The sequence below is a fragment of the Periplaneta americana genome, chromosome 15 (assembly GCF_040183065.1).
Source record: "Periplaneta americana isolate PAMFEO1 chromosome 15, P.americana_PAMFEO1_priV1, whole genome shotgun sequence".
Classification (NCBI taxonomy): domain Eukaryota; kingdom Metazoa; phylum Arthropoda; class Insecta; order Blattodea; family Blattidae; genus Periplaneta; species Periplaneta americana.
Window position 1 is genome coordinate 142,688,389 of NC_091131.1, and position 20,855 is coordinate 142,709,243.

Sequence of the window (20,855 nt, forward strand, 5' to 3'; positions counted from 1 at the left end):
ATATAATACGTAATTTACATGCACTTACTGTTAATATGACGTAGATGCGAACAAATAAATGAACACACAATTTTGTTGAAAAAATTGTAACTTCAATTAACTCAAAAAATGTAGGCCTAATTTTATTTTCATAGCAGAAGTGGTGTAAGTCAAAAATGGGTAATGAGGGGTTAAAGTAACCATTCTGTAAAATACAGCGCAAAGTGGCAGTTAATATTGAATGTATTTAAACTATTAATAGTCAGTGAATAGCACGAAGGATATATTAATTGCTACTTTGCGCTGTATTTTACAGAATTTTTACTGTAAACCTCATTACCTGATTTTGACTTACACCATTTCTGCACTGAACGGCTCAAATAATCACTGGGAATGTAAAATCAACACCAATAACAGTCATGCAAATTATTACAGAAAAGATTGCTTTTTTAATATTAAATTTAAAAAGACTCTTTTATTTCTTGAGAACTTAATACGTCTGCCACATGAATCTGCACCAACATTTCAGAAATTTATCGACACAGTATGGATTTATTCAAGAAGTGAATATTTTGCAAACGGATTACTATACTCCATGAAATCTTGCAAAATTAACACCATGATACCTACTTGAATCCTATATAACATTCAACTTTTGAAAAATATAAAGAAAAAAACACGAATACAAAAATTATGGAATTACTTTCATTAAAAACTGTAGATATATTATCCAAAATCGGAATGGTTACACATTTACACATATGATCTCTGCAAAAAATAATACACTGTAACAGGTATTTACTTTGTTTTTATTTAAACTGTCCTTCCTGACATACAACTAGGTAACTGATAAACAATAAATGTTTTATAGAACACAATACGTAGGCTACCTACAACGTGGATTATAGGTTATGACTGAGTTATGATTTTCTCTTGGTCTTTAGGGAATGTGAAGAACGACAAATTCGGAGATTTAAACTTGTTGTTACTGCAATTTTCGTCATTGCACATATTGCCTTTATTCCGACGCATGATTAAAACGTTATTATAACATCTCGCATCCCTTTAAAGCACGTGCTGGCTGTATCACCCCTATGACCAGTGCCTTGCCTGCCGCTTGGGCGCTAGTGTCGCGAATGTTGGCAAAAAAAGTGTTGAAGTTGCGCGACTGTATCTATATGACTGTGGCTGTACTGTACTCTATGTATTCTGTGCTCGTTGGTGCATAACGTCAAAATACCGACATCGTTGGATAGGACGTCCCTAAACCAAAGAACAACAACAAAAAACATAAAACGTGTGTATAATGAGCGAGACTTCAGAATGTGAAAATGACAATAAAGAAAGGAAAGTTCCTATGAGCGATGAAGAACGAAGGGTATTAGCAGAAAAGCTCGACGAAGAATTGGATGAATATATTCGAGGACTGGAAAAAAGAACCTACACTGAAGGATGGCCAGAAGATCACTGGCAAGAGGTTAGGTTTCCTCATATATTAGTGTTTGGCTTCGTACAGTTACTGTTATAGAGAAAATGAATGATACTGAAATGCAGTGGGGTAAACTTAAGTTTCAGTTTTTCTGTCGTTCCATCTTTCCCTGCAACTCCAAGCATGCGCACACAAAATAGTGTCTTTGGTAATTCGGTAGAAAACGTGGACAATATGACGGACATCAATTTTATTACATTATTGAGGGTCAGTGACAAGTTAGGTTTGGTTCGTTTAGATTTTTGGTATGTTTTGCCTATACGTTTTTCTTGGTAGGCGTACCAAAAGCATTGAGAAACCGGTAGAAACTAAATCAAACGTGTCTCTGATTCTCGATGAGGTCCGTCATATTGACTAATGGTTTCTAATATTGAATTACCGTATCGTTTCATAAATGTGATGATGAGCATTCGACAAATTGCAGACATCTTCTCTTTTAAGATCAATCCATTTTGAATCTTGCGTACACCACTTTTAGTCCAATAGTTCATCAATTAATTAAGATCAATCGTTAGGATGAATATGGAAATAGACACTGAAAAATTAATTGCCCTGTTGGAAGAGAGGCCTTCCACAGGCAGGTGGCATGCTTAAGGTTACTGTGGGAGCTACTGTAACAGGGTTTTGAATAATGTTAGCAATAGCATAATTGATTCACATTTAATTTTGCAGGAATGTAGCATTATTCCATTTACATGGCTATGTAAGTGACGTGTATCGGAATGCTGTCTGGCTTAATGGGGGTTAGACCTGGGACAGGTTCATATACTTAGGCATGATTTGGCCCAATATGTGCGATGATTACCCAAGTCCGACAGGCAGTCTGGTGGCACTCGTGAATCCGTTATTGACAGTTGGACCATCCTGCCTTAGCTTCCTGAAAGAGCTAGATCCCGTCTGCATGCAAGTAGCCTGATAAGCCCCTGGCGCCTGGAGTTCCAATCCCTTCCTAAATCAGGATTGGAAAACCCATACTATCCCCAGACTTCACCCCAGCCTATTTCTATTATTGCTAGGCTGCCAACTTTCATAAGTAAAAATTAGGGACACAAATGTTACTGACAATTTCATTGCACTAATTCCACCCATCAATCCATATAGTACTTTAATTATATAAAACAGCCAAAACAAAGTTACAAGACTATTGTTTTCATTTTTTGCTTAAGTATACCGGTAATGGAATTCTGTGATATTGAACTCAATTTTAAACAACATTTAAGAGAGTTTAGATGCCGTTAAACCCCGAGAACACAGAGCAGTCACGTTGGTAGAGGATGACTGCAGCTTACATCATGTGGCTCAGGTGTTGTATACATGGCCCCATAGCTCTTGAAGAGTATCTGAAGCATGGTGACGGACATTCCTTCCTAAAATGTTCCACAGATGATCAATTGGGTTAAGATCCGGACTGTGTGATGGCCATTGCATGAGTTGGATCCCTACTTCATTGAGGTACTGGAGAACATATCGCACCAGACGAAGATGCGTATTGTCACCAATAAATGATGGAAAAGGAAGAACATGTTGACCAAGAATTTCTTAAATGTAGCGATAGGCAGTGAGAGACTCACCCTCCACAAAGACAAGGCTCATTTGTGCAGTCAAACTGATGCCTGCCCACACCATCACTGAACTGCCATGAAATGCTGTCTTTGATGAAATGTTGCATAGAGAATACCTCTCTCCAGTCCTCTACACTATTTCTTTTCCATATGGAGATCTGAGGCAAAATCAGAACTCATCTGACAACAAAACTGTTCCCCACTGTTCGTCAGCCCATTCCTGATGATCCTTTGCAAACTCTAAGTGAGTCTGACGTTGTTGTCTTGTAAGTTCTGGGCCAGATACAGATCTGGAGATCAGACCAGCATATGTAACCTTCTCACAGTCCACTCTCAGACATTCACACCTCGCACTTATTCTAGTCGATTTCTGTCTTCAACTGCAGTGATGTGGTGATTACACAGCACTTGAAGGCGCAGGAACTGGTCATCTGTTGCAAGAAGTTGACCTTTTTCTACCATATCCCGGTCTTCGAGAATATGAAGTTCCCTTACCTTGCACTGTGCGTGAAACCGTCAACGGAGTTGTACGCAAGATCTGAGCCACATAATGTAAGGTGTGGTCATCCTCTACCAACGTAATTGCTCTAGCAATGTTCTCGGAGCTTAACAGCATTTTAATTCTCCTAAATATTGTTTAACACTGAGTTAAATGTCACAGAATTTCATTATACTCAAAAAAAAAAAAAAAAAGAAGAAATAAATAGTGTTGTAACTTTGCTTTGACTCGTTATGTTGTAAGTTTTAATGGCACAGCAATAAATATAGGGTGAGGGACAAAAAGTGGCAAATATGGTGTCATGAACCACCCAATTCGTTTACTTTTCTTCCCAAAACATGAATAAACACTTGCCTATCCCAAACAGGTCTGTAGATGCACACAGTAATGTTATAATTTCTATTATGTTTTGATATTTCAAATTTATTCAAGTGTTGCGTTTTTTCTGCTTGGCAGTGTATATGTATGTATATATATATATATATATATATATATATATATATGTTTCAGACCACCTGTATCAGCCTTTTTTCTCGAAAACTATGTGATATTGGTTGTTCATAAAAAATTTTCATAACCAAAACCTATGTAAAGAATCAATTGGTGGTAGTAGCAGTTTCCGTAACAAACTGGAAATAGGGGTACCTGTAGTCAACTTCGAAATTTCAAATGAGAATATATGGGTCATTGAAAGTACCATTGGAAACTACTTTTAAAAAGAAACAACTTTTACTGAAACTTTCTTTTTTCTAACTTTTATTATTTACTCACACAAAGCAATAAAAATGGTATCTTTTGAGAAACTGTATGTTGTTCATGTATGTACACTCTTCATAGTAAGTGATCAAAATGTACGCCACCCTGTGCTAAACAATGTTCTGATCACCTCCTAACATCCGTGATTACACTTCAGCACAGCTGAGAGACCCACAGGCTTCTCTAATTCTTTGTTTCATGTCTTCTCTAGCTGTTGGACACATCTGGTAGACCATGTCTTTAATTTTCCTCCACAAGAAGGCTTGCCCGTGACTCAGGATTGCATCATAATACAATGTTTAGAAATCTGAAAGACAACAAATTTCATTCATACCATATGCATCTCTATCAGGAACTTGTGGAACATGACTTCCAGATTCATGTTGATTTTTGCAACTGGTTTCTAAACACAGACCGTGATTTCGAGCTCAGAATTCTGTGGATTGATGAGTCAACTTTCAAAAGTAATGGTGAGGTGAATCTCTACAATTCCCATTACTGGTCTCCGGTTAATCTACACTGGCTACATGAAGTGGATTACCAGCATGTGTGGAGTTTCAACACATTGTGTGGCCTCCTCGGACATCGTCATACGACCATATTTTTTTGAGGAGAACTTGAATGGTAGAACGCACACTTCCTTCGAAACATTATGCACCAGTTGCTTCATGATGTTCCCTTTGCGCTTCGGTTAATGATGTGGCTTCAGCAGGATGGCTGTATGGCCCACTTTTCACGTAGGGCTCGACGAGTTATTAACCAGTTATTTCCCCTACGACAGATTGGACGAGGAAGACCAGTAGCTTGGTCAGCCCGACCTCCTGACTTCGCTTCAAATGAGTTCTTCTTGTGGGAGAGAACTAAATACATGTTCTAGCAGGTGCATCCAACAACTAGAGAAGATATGAAACAAAGAATTAGAGAAGCCTGTGAGTCTCAGCTGTGCTGAAGTGCAATCATGGATGTTAGGAAGTAATCAAAACATTGTTTAGCACAGGTTGGCGTACATTTTACACACTTGCTATGAAGAGTGTACGTAAATAAACAACATATTGCATTTCTCAGAAGACACCATTTTTGTTGCTTTGTGAGTAAACAAAAGTTAGAAAAAAAAAAAGTTCAGTAAAAGTTATTTCTTTTTAAAAGTAGTTCCAATAGTACCTTTAATGACCCATGTTCTCATTTGAAATTTCGAAGTTGACCACAGGTATCCCTACTTCCAGTTTGTTACGGGAAATGGTACTACCACCAATCGATTCTTTACATAGGTTTTGGTTATAACAATTTTTTTTATGCACAATCAGTCTCACATAGTTTTCGAGAAAAATGGCTGATACGGGTGGTCTGAAATACCTGGTAGGCCTATATTAACAGAATCACCTCGATTCATATGTAAAAGAAGTAACCAAATCACCACAAAACAAGTTGAAAAACTATATAAATTCCTTATAAAAGAAATGTTAACTCGTTGGTATCTAGGAACCCATCCTATTGATGTAATTACTAATCTAATATAAACTAATCTAACTTAAAGTAACCTAACGAACCTAACCTCCTAACCTACCTACACAAAAGATTTCAGTCACTCTTCTCGGAAAAAAACAGAGACGTTTACGTGATTTATCACCAGAGCTATCAGATTCTATCACACTTGAGGAGCTACGGTATTTTATAAGTCTTTGTTGCCCTTTTTGATATCTATATCTATCATAGCAGTGGTCGTATAAATTTGTCTTTTTTTTTTTTTTTTTTTTTTTTTTTTTTTTCCACCGAAGCCAATGAATGACACATCAAGTGGAACAAAAAGGGCATGATACTGAATGGCACCAAACTAAAGTCTTAAGTGCATAAGATGAGCACAGAGAATAGATGATTCAGTAAGTATCCTGTGATCAAACCTGTTCTAACTTGTGTATTATAATCATTGCACCCGTCACTGTGTTGACACATCAGCGAGAATTAATTTCTGCCTTGAACATGCATACTAGAGTCATTTCTCCATTTCGTCATGTATTGGAAGCATGTCTGTATGAGACTGTGCGGAAATATCTTCCAATCCAGACTAAATCCAACAATATGATAGGAACGAAAATCAGCTGTAAATTTAATGTCTAATATGCCACGAAATTGGGGAATTTTGATGCGTGTGCAAATTATTTCAGGCCACGGGACGCAATGGTCGAAATCGGGACTGTCCCAGAAAATACGGGACGGTTGGCAAGTCTAATTATTGCAGATGATGGTTGAATGAGGGAGAGGTGGAGAGTGTTGGTAGAATAATAGAGGGAAATGGGAGTAGGTACTCTGAAAAAAACCCACTGCAACATCTTTGTCCACCACAAATTCCATCACGACATGGTCAGCGATCGAACCTGGGCTGCCTGAATTGTAGAGCATGCACTACCATTTTAGCTAAAGATGTGGTGTTATTGGAGTCCAGAAAACGCGAAATGCAAACTGTATGACGAGAAAATTGGGATATGGTGTGCTGTAAATGGAATTTTGTCAATATTTATATTTAATGCAATTGGATTGTTTGATTTTGTTTGATGTAGAAATACAGAATAACAAGGTCCATATTTTATGAAAATGCCATCAAATCACAGAGATACAGAAATAACATACACCATTTTTTTTAATAATTATTTGACAATGAATGTGAATCTACACTTTTTGAACAAGACTCTGCTAGAGTTCATACGGGTGATGACTCATTAGCTTGAAGGAAATTTTTGAAAACAGAGCCATTAGTAAAGGATTATAGCCACCATGATTCCCAGATATTAGTGTATGTGACTTTTATCTATGAGGGAACTTGAAAAATAAAGTGTAAATTAATAATTAACATACACTGGAAGAACTGAAAGAGAAAATAAGGAAAGAAAATGCAGTGATTTCAGACGACTGACCAATGCTTGCGAATGCAAACTTTAAAAAAAAAAAAAAGCTAAAATGTGTGAAGGTACAAGGACAACATTTCCAACATCATCTGTGACAAAAGTAGGTAATCGTTTAATTGTAAATGTGAAATATTTAAATTAAAATAAAGCTATGTGCTTGAGTTAAGGGGTTACGTATATCTTATTCCACAGGCAGGTGGCATACTCAAGGCCACGGTGCGAGCCATATTCTAACAGCACATATCCAACAATTTTCATAAAATATGGACCTTGTTATTCTATATTTCTACATCAAACAGGATCAAAGAATCCAATTGTATTAAATAGAAATATTGACAAAATTCCATTTACAACACACCATATCCTAATTTCCTCGTCATGCAGTTTGTGTTCCGTGTTTTTCTGCGCTCCAATAACACCACATCTTTAACTGAAATGCTAGTGTGCTGCTCTATCATTCAGGCAGCCCAGGTTCGATTCCTGACCATGTCGTGATGAAATTTGTGGTGGACAAAGAAGTTGCAGTGGGTTTTTCTCAGAGTACTCCCATTTCCCTCTATTATTCCACCAACACTTTCCACCTCTCCCTCATTCATCCATCATCTGCAATAATAGAAATAGGCTGGGGTGAAGTCTGGGGGTAGTATGGGTTTCCAATGCTGATATAGGAAGGGCTTGGGACTCCAGTAGCTTATCAGGCTACTTGCATGTGGACGGGACCTAGCGCTTTCAGGAGCTAAGGTAGGATGGTCCACCTGTCAACATCGGATTCACGAGTGCCACCAGGCTACTTGTCAGACTTGGATAATCATCGCACATAATAGGCCAAATCGTGCCTTTCAGCCTGTGAAATCTGTTTACTATAAAATGATTGGTAAATGAATTTTTTAATGTAAATTGGAATCTAATTTATTTTTTATATAAAGAAATTTTTTTTTACAATAATTACGTAACATATAATTAAACTTTGAGGTTCAGAACACAATTATGGACACAAGGAATACATTCATGCAGAAAACTTCTTAATTGAACTAAAATTGACCAATCTTTGATGTTTAAAAAAATTAGCGTTTTTTTTTCAAAATTAAAAAAAAAAAATTAAAAATTATGTAATTTAAATATAAATTTATTTTCCACACAATTAATCTAACTTAAAGACAAAGACAAATTATTTACATTAAGAAAATCAGAAAGATTGATTGAAAAATGTGGATTTTACAACAAAACGAATATGTATACCTTGCTATAAAATACAGGTTATTGTAAAGTGTAAACCATCTTGGCTATATAATTTTCTACATTAAATATTATATTAAAATACCATTTAATACTAGCCATACAATAAGGGTTTCTCATGTGTTGAACGGTTCCATACAGATTTTACAGAACCATTTGAATGGTTTGTGTGGAGTTTTATTTACATGTTTACTATGTTCACATTTTGTGCGGTTTCTACATTCTGTTTCATTAATCTTCTTCCAGATAGGCTATGTCCGAGGTTGTAAAGGTATTTTTGTTGTATAGCAATGGCAGAATGAATAAAATAAATAATTTAATATTCTACTAATAAAAAGTGTACTTGGTAATGGGTCTAGAAAGAAATGAACATCATTATGTGTGATTTCTTCTGTGCACTAATGATCTCTTGATTACTTTTATTGTTATGCATTCCCGAAACTTCAGAAATGTAAATATTATTGCATATTGCCACATGCTCTCTAGTGCTCCTGTAATCAAGGTGATGTCATTGCACAGAACCGCACAGAACTTGTCCGGCAACTGCCTTCACCATTACTATAATCTCATCACAGTATGCAAACTGTTGAAGAAATTCCTCTGGGCTTTATTGTACAGCACCATACCTAACCTTACTCCACATTCGTGAAGTCCCAGTAAGTACACAGCAATTGACTTACGGCTTTTTAATAAGAACAGATCCTGTTTACCTGAATTGATTATACTACACATCCAAATTAAATCTGTGTCTGGAAAGAATGTGAATCACTGTTCCCTCTCCCTCTGGCCTTTGTGACCTATGAGTAAATACTAAGCTGATAAAGAGATATTTACTGTTTTTGCCAGCGGGTTGTATGAGATAGTGGTGAATACACGTGTGTAGGAGGTGCTGAAAGTGTTGTACCCGTATAAATACTGTGAAAGTCATAATATTATGCACATACTTCTTATACACTTTTATATAACTACATATTACCTCACTCATTGCATTATCTCTTGTAACATGACCTCACTCACAGACGAAACAGTAGGTTGTATACTAACAACTAGAACAATTAAAGCTACTAGCACTCATCTCTTGCATTCACAGGACGCAAATTTAACTTGTGGGTGTAGGATACACAGTATTTTTGTGTCGAAGTGAAACTCCGGGGAATTTACTAAAAAATCGCCACCTCACTCTTCTGCAAGTTTGTTCTCTGACATAATATATTACTGGTATTTTGAAGTTGAAGGATGGATTCCACTGCTCTTCTGGAAAATCATATCAATGCGAGCAGGTTGATTTGGTTTTTATTTCACCTGTAATCTGTTTTGAATTTGGAAATTTAGAAAATTAAGTGTCACATACAGCAACAAGGCACTCTGTATCTGCAAATGGCTTAAATGTTTGCTACGTGGTATGATGCTTTTGTTTTCAGTTTGTTTTTATGCACAGTGTAATACAGTACATTACTTTCTGTTCAGATACTATTGACATTGTAAACATTTTCAGTTTTTCTATCCTTGATTGAGGATATTTTGGATACTAGTTATCAGCATTTGAATGCACACTATTGTAATGTCTATTAAGATAAAAACGTTTATAACTCATCAAGACGTAATAAGCATATGACACTACCTTCTTTGAAGAAAACAAATACATGTCGTTTTTGGAAACATTCACTGACAATAATCATGCAGGGTAACCAAAGTTTTCTCCAGTTGCACATTATTACAGAAATTAAAAAATAATTTCAGAAAAAGAATAGTAATAGTAATTATTAGTTCAAGAGCCACATTGCGTAATGAGTACCACTGATCTAGTCAGTCTTTCTGTGTATAGACTTTTCTTGTTAACAATAATTTGATTTCCGTTCAAAACTAGGATTTAATTTTACTTAGAAAATAATATGCATTTGAATTGTCATAATTATTTGACACTTAGTGGAAAATCACCCATTAGATCAAAAATAATTTAGAAGATGAATCTTTAGAATGCAAGATTTAAATTTTAATTATCTAGGTTGGAAATTGACTACAGTGTATGAAACAGAAAATTATCTTTAAACAAAACTTCCAAAGTTCCAAATGGTGTACGATACTATTCACAGAACTTTACCACTGCGTTTGTATGGTAGTGGTAGGGTACTCAACAAGATGACATTAAAACATATTTATTTTCAATAAACAATAAAGTTCAACAGTACTACACTAACAATTATTAATTAAACAATGAAATATAAACTGTGTAGCAAAATTAAACTAATATACATAATGTGTTAATATATTTCAAATAATGCTAGATATTAGGAAGAAGTTATAATGTGAATAATGTTGTGAATTTTCAGCACTATCAGGATGAATGTCTAAAGAACGAAATTACCTGATTTAAGGAAACAATAACCATAAAAATGAATTATAAATCACTCATAATTTCTATAGTAATTATTCGGTGTGTTATGTATGTTTTAATCGAACTATGTAAAAAACAGAAAATAAATATGTTGTTATTATTAGTAGAAATAAATCTTCTTCTCTGAAATTCACAGATTAGGCAAATTGACTGTTCCCAATTCACAGCAAACGTTTCCAACCTTTCCGTAGTTTTTCTACATCTCAGAATTCTGTTGATCTACATTGTTATGCCAATGTTTACATTTTTATTCTTTCCGTTCTGTTTACATTTGTTGTTTTCAATATTCATAGTATTTTACTGTTTAATTCATAAGTAACTCTTGTACACACGTAACTTTTATCGAGTCCACACCTTTGGAGTAATGGTTAGTGCATCTCACCATGAAACCAGATGGCCCGGTGTTTCGAACCGATCATGGTGAGTTACCTAGTTGAGTTTTTCCTGGGGTTTTCCCTCAACCCAATATGAGCAAATGCTGGATAACTATCGGTGCTGGACCACGGACTCATTTCACCAGAATTATCACCTTCATTTCATTCAGACGTTAAATAATCTGAGATGTTGATACAGTATCGTAAAACAACCCACTAAAAAAAATCTTTCATCAAACTCAATTTGTTGTGACCTTTGTAACTTGTAAGCTCATTCGTATGTATGTATACTTTTTGTTGATTGAGTGAAAGAGAAGGCCTTACAGCCTTAACTCTGCCAGCTAATATAAATTATTATTATTAGTTTATAATAATAATAATAATAATAATAATAATAATAATAATAATTTATTTATTTAGTAATATTTATTGTGCTGTACAACAGCCTGGGGCCAATAACAGTTCAGCACAAGATTTACAGTGCACAAGAAATTACATAAACAGTGCATAAAATTAATAATAAAATTAGAGACAATTACAAATAAACAATAATGACAAAATGAATAGGTAACTGCAAAATACATGATACAGAATAGCTCAAAAACAACATAAACGAAATAATAATACCGTTAATAATAATAATAATAATTTATTTATTTATTTAGTAATATTTATTGTGCTATACAACAGCCTGGGGCCAATAACAGTTCAGCACAAGATTTACAGTGCACAAGAAATTACATAAACAGTGCATAAAAATAATAATAAAATTAGAGACAGTTACAAATAAACAATAATGACAAAATGAATAGATAACTGCAAAATACATGATACAGAATAGCTCAAAAACAACATAAACGAAATAATAACAATACCGGTAATAATAATAATAATAATAATAATAATAATAATAATAATTCATTTATTTATTTACTAATATTTATTGTGCTGTACAACAGCCTGGGGCCAATAACGGTCAGCACAAGATAAAAGTTAGCACAAGATTTACAACCCATAAAGAATTATGTAAACAGTACATAAAATAATTATTAAAATTAGAGACAAAATACAAATAAACAGTAATGACAGAATGAATAGATGATTGCAAAATACATGATACAGAATAGCTCAAAAACAACACAAACGAATGAAATTGAAACAAATGTGATTTTGATGTGTATACTTAATATAAAAATAACCAAACAGCAGACATTAAATGGATCCGAATTAATACAATGTGAATTGGCAGCTTTAATGGATCTGACAACTGGACAGGGAGATTTCGGCTTATAGGTATAACAATTTTTTTTAAATCTTAAACCATTTGAAGGGACCTGAAGGTAGATATTGCTTATGAAGGATTTACAATCAATATCATCCTTTACGGACTTACGAAAGAATAAGTAGTCAAGTTCAAGACATCTAGCATAAAAGCTAGAAGAGTTAAAATATTTACAAGTACGCTCATAATTGAAAACAGATGAATTTGGTAAAAACCTAAAAGCACATAGAGACTTAGGATGCTATTCATAGACATTTCGCAGCATGTGCTATGAGCGTACTAAGCAAGCCCTGTCTATCCACTGGTTACTTGTACAGAATTTAAATTATATACTATTGTTAACACTGGTTTATGAATACGAAAAACACTGATCATCCACTGAAAGCCCGCGCTAAAAATGTCTATGAATACGGCCCATAAAGTTTCTTTGAACGATTTCTAATTTAACCGATATACAGGGTGTTTCAAAATTACGGGGCATAATTTCAGGTATGTATTTCCCACATGTAGACAATCAAAATAGTTCATTACAACATGTGTCCGGAAATGCTTTATTTCCGAGTTATGGCCTTCACAACATTGAAATTCACCGGAACGTTTTTCTTTCCGCATGTCGTTGCCGTCAAAGGAGACATTAAGAGGGCACTCTGACAGTTCATTCCGAGGCGAAGGTTACGTTCAGTGTTGTATAGGTGTTAGACTGTGCGACATGTATTCAAATCAAGAGCTGGCAGAGATACACTTCATGTATGGTAAGGCGGACGGCAATGCTGCGCTGGATCGTCGTTTGTACCAGGAGAGGTACCCACAGCAACAATGTCCAGATCGGAAGACATTTGTACGTCTCCATTACCGTCTGTGCGAGTATGGAAAATTTAACTCTCCTAGTTTGGGAAGGGGACAACCAAGATGTACAACTCCAGAAGTACAGGAGGAGATTCTGGAAGCTGTGAACATGACTCCTTCTATCAGCACACAAAGGGTAGCGTTGCAAGTCACTGTTCCTCATACGACTGTCTGGAGACTGTTGAAAGAGTATCATTTGTATCCTTATCATTTGCAACGTGTACAGGGCCTGTCACCAGCAGATTACCCTGCACGAGTTAGGTTCTGTCAGTGGTTCTTGCAGCAGTGTGGTGTTAAATCCGAACTTTTCTGCCTTAGTATTATTTACAGATGAAGCACAGTTCACACGAGATGGCATAACAAATTTCCATAATCAGCATGTATGGGCGTATGAAAACCCACGTGCAACTGTTCTATCATCTCATCACCAGGTGCGGTTCTCCCTCAACATGTGGGCCGGTATCATTGGTGATCGATTAGTTGGACCCCATGTACTTGTAAACAGACTTACAGGGCAGGCGTACACAAACTTCCTGGAAAACACCATACCTCATATTTTAGAAGACACTCCACTGATCAATCGTCAACACATTCACTTCTTGCATGATGGCGTTGCTGCACACTTCAGTCGTACGGCTCGCCGGTACTTGGATCGAAGGTTTCCTGATCGATGGATAGGTAGAGATGACCCAATTGTTTGGCCTCCACGCTCACCTGATCTGAACCCTCTCGATTTCTACTTGTGGGGCCATTTAAAATCATTGGTTTATTCGTCTCCGGTGCCTGATTTGGAATCCCTTTGGAATCGAATTGTGGCATGTTCTGAGGACATACGCAATACTCCTGGAGTTTGGGATCATGTTCGCAGGTCAATGAGACATCGATGTGAGGTCTGTATTGAAGCAGGAGGTGGACATTTTGAACATCTTCTGTAATGACAACGACCTGCTGAAAGAAAAACGTTCCGGTGAATTTCAATGTTGTGAAGGCCATAACTCGGAAATGAAGCATTTCCGGACATATGTTGTAATGAACTATTTTGATTGTCTACATGTGGGAAATACATACCTGAAATTATGCCCCGTATTTTTTAAACACCCTGTATATTCGAGTTTAGATCTGATTAATGTGTAGTATAGAATGACAAGAGTACCTGAAGTAGAAAAAGAATAAGTTTTAGACCTTATAAGTCTGAGCATTCTAATGAAATGATTATAAATTATTGGACATAATTATGAAAATGTAATTTGGTATCGAGTAGAACTCCCAGGTCTCTAATACAATCTTACCTTATTATGTTGATATTATTAAGAGTATAATTAAATTTGAGAGAAGTGGTTTTTCTAGAGAAGGAAATGACAAAAGTTTTTGATTCATTAATTTTCATTCCATTATCAGCAGACCATAGCTCAATAGCGTTTATATCATTTTGCAAAGTTATACAGTCTGCCACACTATTAATTTTGCGAAAGATTTTCAGGTCATTGACAAGTAAAAGGCAGTTAGAACTTATTCTTTTACAGATATCATCTATAAATAACAAAAATAGTAGAGGCCCCAAAGTGGAATCCTGTAGAACTCCGCATAAACTAATATATGGATCAGTGTAAGAATTTCCAAGTCTAACACAGGATTGTCTATCTTTTAAATAATTTCCAAACCAGCCCAGGTAGTTAGTGGTAAGACCAAAATAATTTAATTTACTCAGTAACATTTTATGGGGAACAACATCAAATGCTTTGCTAAATTCAAAATAAATGTAATCAGTTTGATCCTGAGTTTCAACTATAGGCATAGCAAAATTGGGATATGATACTAAATTAGTAATCGTAGATTTTTCTTCTGTAAAACTATGTTGAGCCAAATTAATTTTGGTTTTCACGTAATGTGTTTATGAATTATTTTTTCAAAAATGTTTGAGAAGTAATTAAGTATGGAAATAGGTCTATGATTACTTATAATAGCTTTATTACCACTTTTAAATATGGGAATAATAGATGCTTCCTTTCAAAGAAAAGGATATATCCCTGTTTTCAAACTCAATTTGAAAATGTAGGTTAAAACAGATATAAGAAATTTAGAGCATCCTTTTATAATAAAATTAGGGATGCCATCCGTACCCATAGATTTATTTGGCTTGACATTTTTTATGGCCTTCCTGACATCCTTACAAGAGAGTACAGGTAGGGGTAAAAAGTCATTAATGTTAGAGTAACAACCGAGAAAATTAGAGTTATGGTTGATCTGAACTGATTTAAATTGGCTAGCAAATGCATTTGGAATGACTCTTCAGTGATGTGAACCTCATTAATAATAAATTCATTAGGAATGTTTTTCGACTTCCGAAAAGATTCTACATATTTCCAAAATTTATCAGGCTCCTTTTTTAAATTGTCATTAATGGATTGTAACTGTTTAAATTTATCAGACTTAATCAAAGCCTTGACTTGTTTGCTATAGTAAGAGAAAATTTGACAGTGGTGAACAGATTTATATTTTTTGAAATTTCTATGTCCTTTGTTCTTTTTCTTAATGAGTTGACATAGGCTGTTTGAAAACCATTTAGGATACTTACTTACTTACAAATGGCTTTTAAGGAACCCGAAGGTTCATTGCCGCCCTCACATAAGCCCGCCATCGGTCCCTATCCTGTGCAAGATTAATCCAGTCTCTATCATCATATTCCACCTCCCTCAAATCCATTTTAATATTATCCTCTCATCTATGTCTCGGCCTCCCCAAAGGTCTTTTTCCCTCCGGTCTCCCAACTAACACACTATATGCATTTCTGGATTCGCCCATACGTGCTATATGCCCTGCCCATCTCAAACGTCTGGATTTAATGTTCCTAATTATGTCAGGTGAAGAATACAATGCGTGCAGTTCTGTGTTGTGTAACTTTCTCCATTCTCCTGTAACTTCATCCCGCTTAGCCCCAAATATTTTCCTAAGCACCTTATTCTCAAATACCCTTAACCTATGTTCCTCTCTCAGAGTGAGAGTCCAAGTTTCACAACCATACAGAACAACTGGTAATATAACTGTTTTATAAATTCTAACTTTCAGATTTTTTGACAGCAGACTAGATGATAAAAGCTTCTTAACCGAATAATAACACACATTTCCCGTATTTATTCTGCGTTTAATTTCCTCCCGAGTGTCATTTATATTTGTTACTGTTGCTCCAAGATATTTGAATTTTTCCACCCCTTCGAAGGATAAATCTGCAATTTTATATTTCCATTTTGTACAATATTCTGGTCACGAGACATAATCATATACTTTGTCTTTTTGGGATTTACTTCCAAACCGATCGCTTTACTTGCTTCAAGTAAAATTTCTGTGTTTTCCCTAATCATTTGTGGATTTTCTCCTAACATATTCACTTCATCCGCATAGACAAGAAGCTGATGTAACCCGTTCAATTCCAAACCCTGCCTGTTATCCTGAACTTTTCTAATGGCATATTCTAAAGTGAAGTTAAAAAGTAAAGGTGATAGTGCATCTCCCTGCTTTAGCCCGCAGTGAATTGGAAAAGCATCAGATAGAAACTGACCTATACGGACTCTGCTCTATGTTTCACTGAGACACATTTTAATTAATCGAACTAGTTTCTTGGGAATACCAAATTCAATAAAAATGTCATATAATACTTCCCTCTTAACCGAGTCATATGCTGTTTTGAAATCTATGAATAACTGATGTACTGTACTGTTATACTCCCATTTTTTCTCCATTATCTGTCGAATACGAAAAATCTGATCAATAGTCGATCTATTATGCCTAAAACCGCACTGATGATCTCCAATAATTTCATCTACGTACAGAGTTAATCTTCTCAAAAGAATATTGGACAAAATTTTGTATGACGTCAACAAAAGTGATATTCCTCGAAAGTTACCACAGTTGGTTTTGTCCCCCTTCTTAAAAATAGGTGGATAGTGCGACTTTTTCACGAAGGTGACAGGGGCACCTTTAGATATAACATCATTTACAGTTTTAGTCAGAGAATTAGTAGCAATATTGACATTGATAGCTACAATTCCAATCAAAATTGTGGAGAGTGGAATAAAGACAGTGATAATCACCTTGAGAATAATTTAAATAAGATTGATTTTATCTCTGTAATAGTGATGGTGAATTAACTCCCAGATCAATACAAATAGATGGGTGATGAACATCTTCCAAAACTAGTGAATTCATGATTAGCAGTTACAGACATTTGTAAAAACAACATCGAGAAGAGTTTACTATTTCTCGTGAGATTAATTAGGTTTAGTTCTAGAAGACAAGAAGAGGAATATAAATCCTGAGACTTAATTTTAGCGTAATAATGAATATCATTAAGAATGCAACCAGATGACCAATTCATGCCAGGAGCATTGAAATCCAATTCTAAAGTTGTGGGTATCAAGATTGTTACCTATAAAATTTAGGTAAGACTTTAAATGTTTATAATCTGTATTGGGTGGGAAATAGCGATTTTCAATTAGCAGATTACAACCATCATGCATTTTAATTTCGATCCAAATGCATTCATTAATGAATTCTAAATCATATCTCCGACGTGTAAAAGGTATCTGGTTACTAATAGCTGTTAAGACCTCCCACCTTTTACTTTGTTGGTATCTTCAAACAGTCTATCAGCATGAAACACAGTATAATTATTAGGAAATAAATTTGTGTTAACAACAGATTCGGTTAACCATGTTTCAGTGAGTCAGATAATGATATCATTATTACTCACTATATTTTGGAAAATTTGATCACATTTCGTATTAAGTCCATGAACATTTTGATAAAAAAAATCTCAAGATGACTATTGGAATTGCACATTAATAGTGATAGCAGGTAAGACTAAGAGGCATTTCCCTGAGAATCAACTGAATCTGAATTTGTAGAGTACGAGAAATGCTGTTCAGGTTTAAGTTTCCCAAAAAATGGTACAATTAGGCAACCAGCAGGCCAAACTTCAGGTTTATTTATCAAATCAAAATCCCTCTCATCCACATGAAAGGAAGAATAGGTTTGAAGTTCGGTTACTAAGAGAGACCTAAGTACTAATCGATTTTTAAGAGAATCCACTAAACTGTTAGAGTTAACTTTGGAACCGAATCTCGAAACAAACAGAGATTTAGTTCTGATTCACTCAGGGGCCATTTCAGTGTTGCTAGTAGAAAAGTATCCAAATTTGGGTTATCTTTTTTTTTTAATTTCTTACGAGAATCTAATTGAAAGCCTTTGTTGTCTATGGGAAGATTAGTAGCATTGATTTCACTCATTTCCTGATTTGTATTATGGCTAACTGTAATAGGAGTCATATGTACTGGTTTACCAGTTGCTGATACACCAGAATACAAGGTATTTGCATTGCAGCTAAGTTTTCCAAAACAATCTTGCTGTAAGACTTCTTGAAGTCATTAGCTTGTACAGACTGTTGACCATTAGAAGAAATATTTTGTAGGATTTAGGGGGGCAGCAGCCCTTTGATAACAATTCTGACATTTGTTCTTTTAGGGCAAAATTTTCATTTTTCAGTTCATTAAAGTCTTTCTGTAAATTCTTGACATAGATCAAAATGTCACTGACCATGTCCATTAGAGAGACACTATTTAGTCTGACTGTTTCAATTTGAACTGCAAGAGCATCTTTAGATAAAAGAGTTAAATTATTATATACCTGCTCACATGTAGGTGAGATCACCACCTTCTCTCCTGGATGAATAGGACGTACTGGTTTGTTGTCTTCCTGCTTTGATTTAAGAGCACTGACACACTTCTAGCACTTATAGGTTGAACTATCACTTTGTATGAAGATGTCATACTCAGTTTCTCCAATATCCAAGCAATTGAGATGATATTGTAGACTGCACAGCCCAACACATTTCAGAAATTTTTACCTCCCAAAGGAATGCAAATTACACAAAAGACAGATGTCTTTCCTAGGCGCCGTATCCACTTATACTTCGATAAACTGCTGTATGCTGTAAGTTCTGGGAGCTACATGCATATACAAGTGAACAGCATGATGACTGACGGCTGATAGTAATAATAATAATAATAATAATAATAATAATAATAATAATAATAATAATTTATTTATTTATTTATTTATTTATTTATTGATTTATTGATATTTATGTGCTGGACAACAGCCATTGACCAATAAAAATCCAGCACAGTGATAAAATTAATAATACAATGAACAACTATGGTATAAATTAAATAATTGAGATAATAACAACAAAATGAAGAACAAAGATTACAATGATTAATTTACAAGAATTAATACTATTATATTTTATAGAAAGGAGTCGATTCTTACAAAAAATATTATCAATTTATGTAGAAAGATTATGCAAATAATATTAAGCAAAGACATTGCCATATTCTAATACTTCTATACATTGAATGGATCGAAATTGCCTGCATGTGTGTTAGCATTTTTAATACATTTGGAGACCGGAGAGAAAGATTTAGAATTTCTAATATAGAAGAGTTTGTGATGCCTCATGTCCTTCATAGGAATACGAAAGCTGACAGTGTTTGAGAAAGATGGACAATTAATGTCACCTTTAAGGACCTTACATAAGAATAAGTAATTGAGTTCATGATGTCTAGCATACAAGCTTCGACATTTAAAGTACTCGCATTTTTGCTCATAGTTATGCCCAGAGTTCAGTGAAACATACAGCAGAGTTCGTATAGGTCAGTTTCTGTCAGATGCGTTTCCAATTCACTGTGGGCTAAAGCAAGGAGATGGACTATCACCTTTACTTTTTGACTTTGCTCTAGAGTATGCCATTAGGAAAGTTCAGAATAACAGAGAGGGTTTGGAATTGAATGGATTACATCAGCTGCTTGTCTATGCGGATGACGTAAATATGTTAGGAGAAAATCCACAAACGATTAGGGAAAACACGGGAATTTTACTGGAAGCAAGGAAAGAGATAGGTTTGGAAGTAAATCCCGAAAAGACAAAGTATATGATTATGTCTCGTGACCAGAATATTGTACGAAATGGAAATATAAAAATTAGAAATTTATCTTTTGGAGAGGTGGAGAAGTTCAAATATCTTGGAGCAACAGTAACAAATATAAATGATACTCAGGAGGAAATTAAACACAGAATAAATATGGGAAATGTGTGTTATTATTCGGTTGAGAAGCTTTTATCATCCTGTCTGCTGTCAAAAAATCTGTTAGAATTTATAAAACAGTTATATTACCGATTGTTCTTTATGGTTGTGAAACTTGGACTCTCACTTTGAGAGAGGAACATAGGTTAAGGGTGTTTGAGAATAAGGTGCTTATGAAAATATTTGGGGCTAAGAGGGATGAAGTTACAGGAGAATGGAGAAAGTTACATAACACAGAACTGCACACATTGTATTCTTCACCTGACATAATTAGGAACATTAAATCCAGACGTTTGAGATGGGCAGGGCATGTAGCACGTATGGGCGAATCCAGAAATGCATATAGAGTGTTAGTTGGGAGGCCAGAGGGAAAAAGACCTTTAGGGAGGCCGAGAGGTA

At 35.1% G+C, this 20,855-nt stretch overlaps 1 protein-coding gene across 3 annotated transcripts in view; it reads left to right on the forward strand.

The window, feature by feature from the left end:
* The first annotated feature begins 1,202 nt into the window (after window positions 1–1,202).
* Window positions 1,203–20,855, forward strand: part of Dpit47 (DNA polymerase interacting tpr containing protein of 47kD) — an 80,895-nt gene continuing 61,242 nt past the window's right edge. The window contains exon 1 of one of the 3 annotated variants that reach the window (XM_069848303.1): window positions 1,203–1,456. In XM_069848303.1, the coding sequence (XP_069704404.1) occupies window positions 1,286–1,456 (171 nt within the window). In that variant the 5' untranslated portion in view covers window positions 1,203–1,285. The remainder of the gene's footprint in view (window positions 1,457–20,855) is intronic. The other 2 variants (XM_069848305.1, XM_069848304.1) reach the window with 2 other exon arrangements.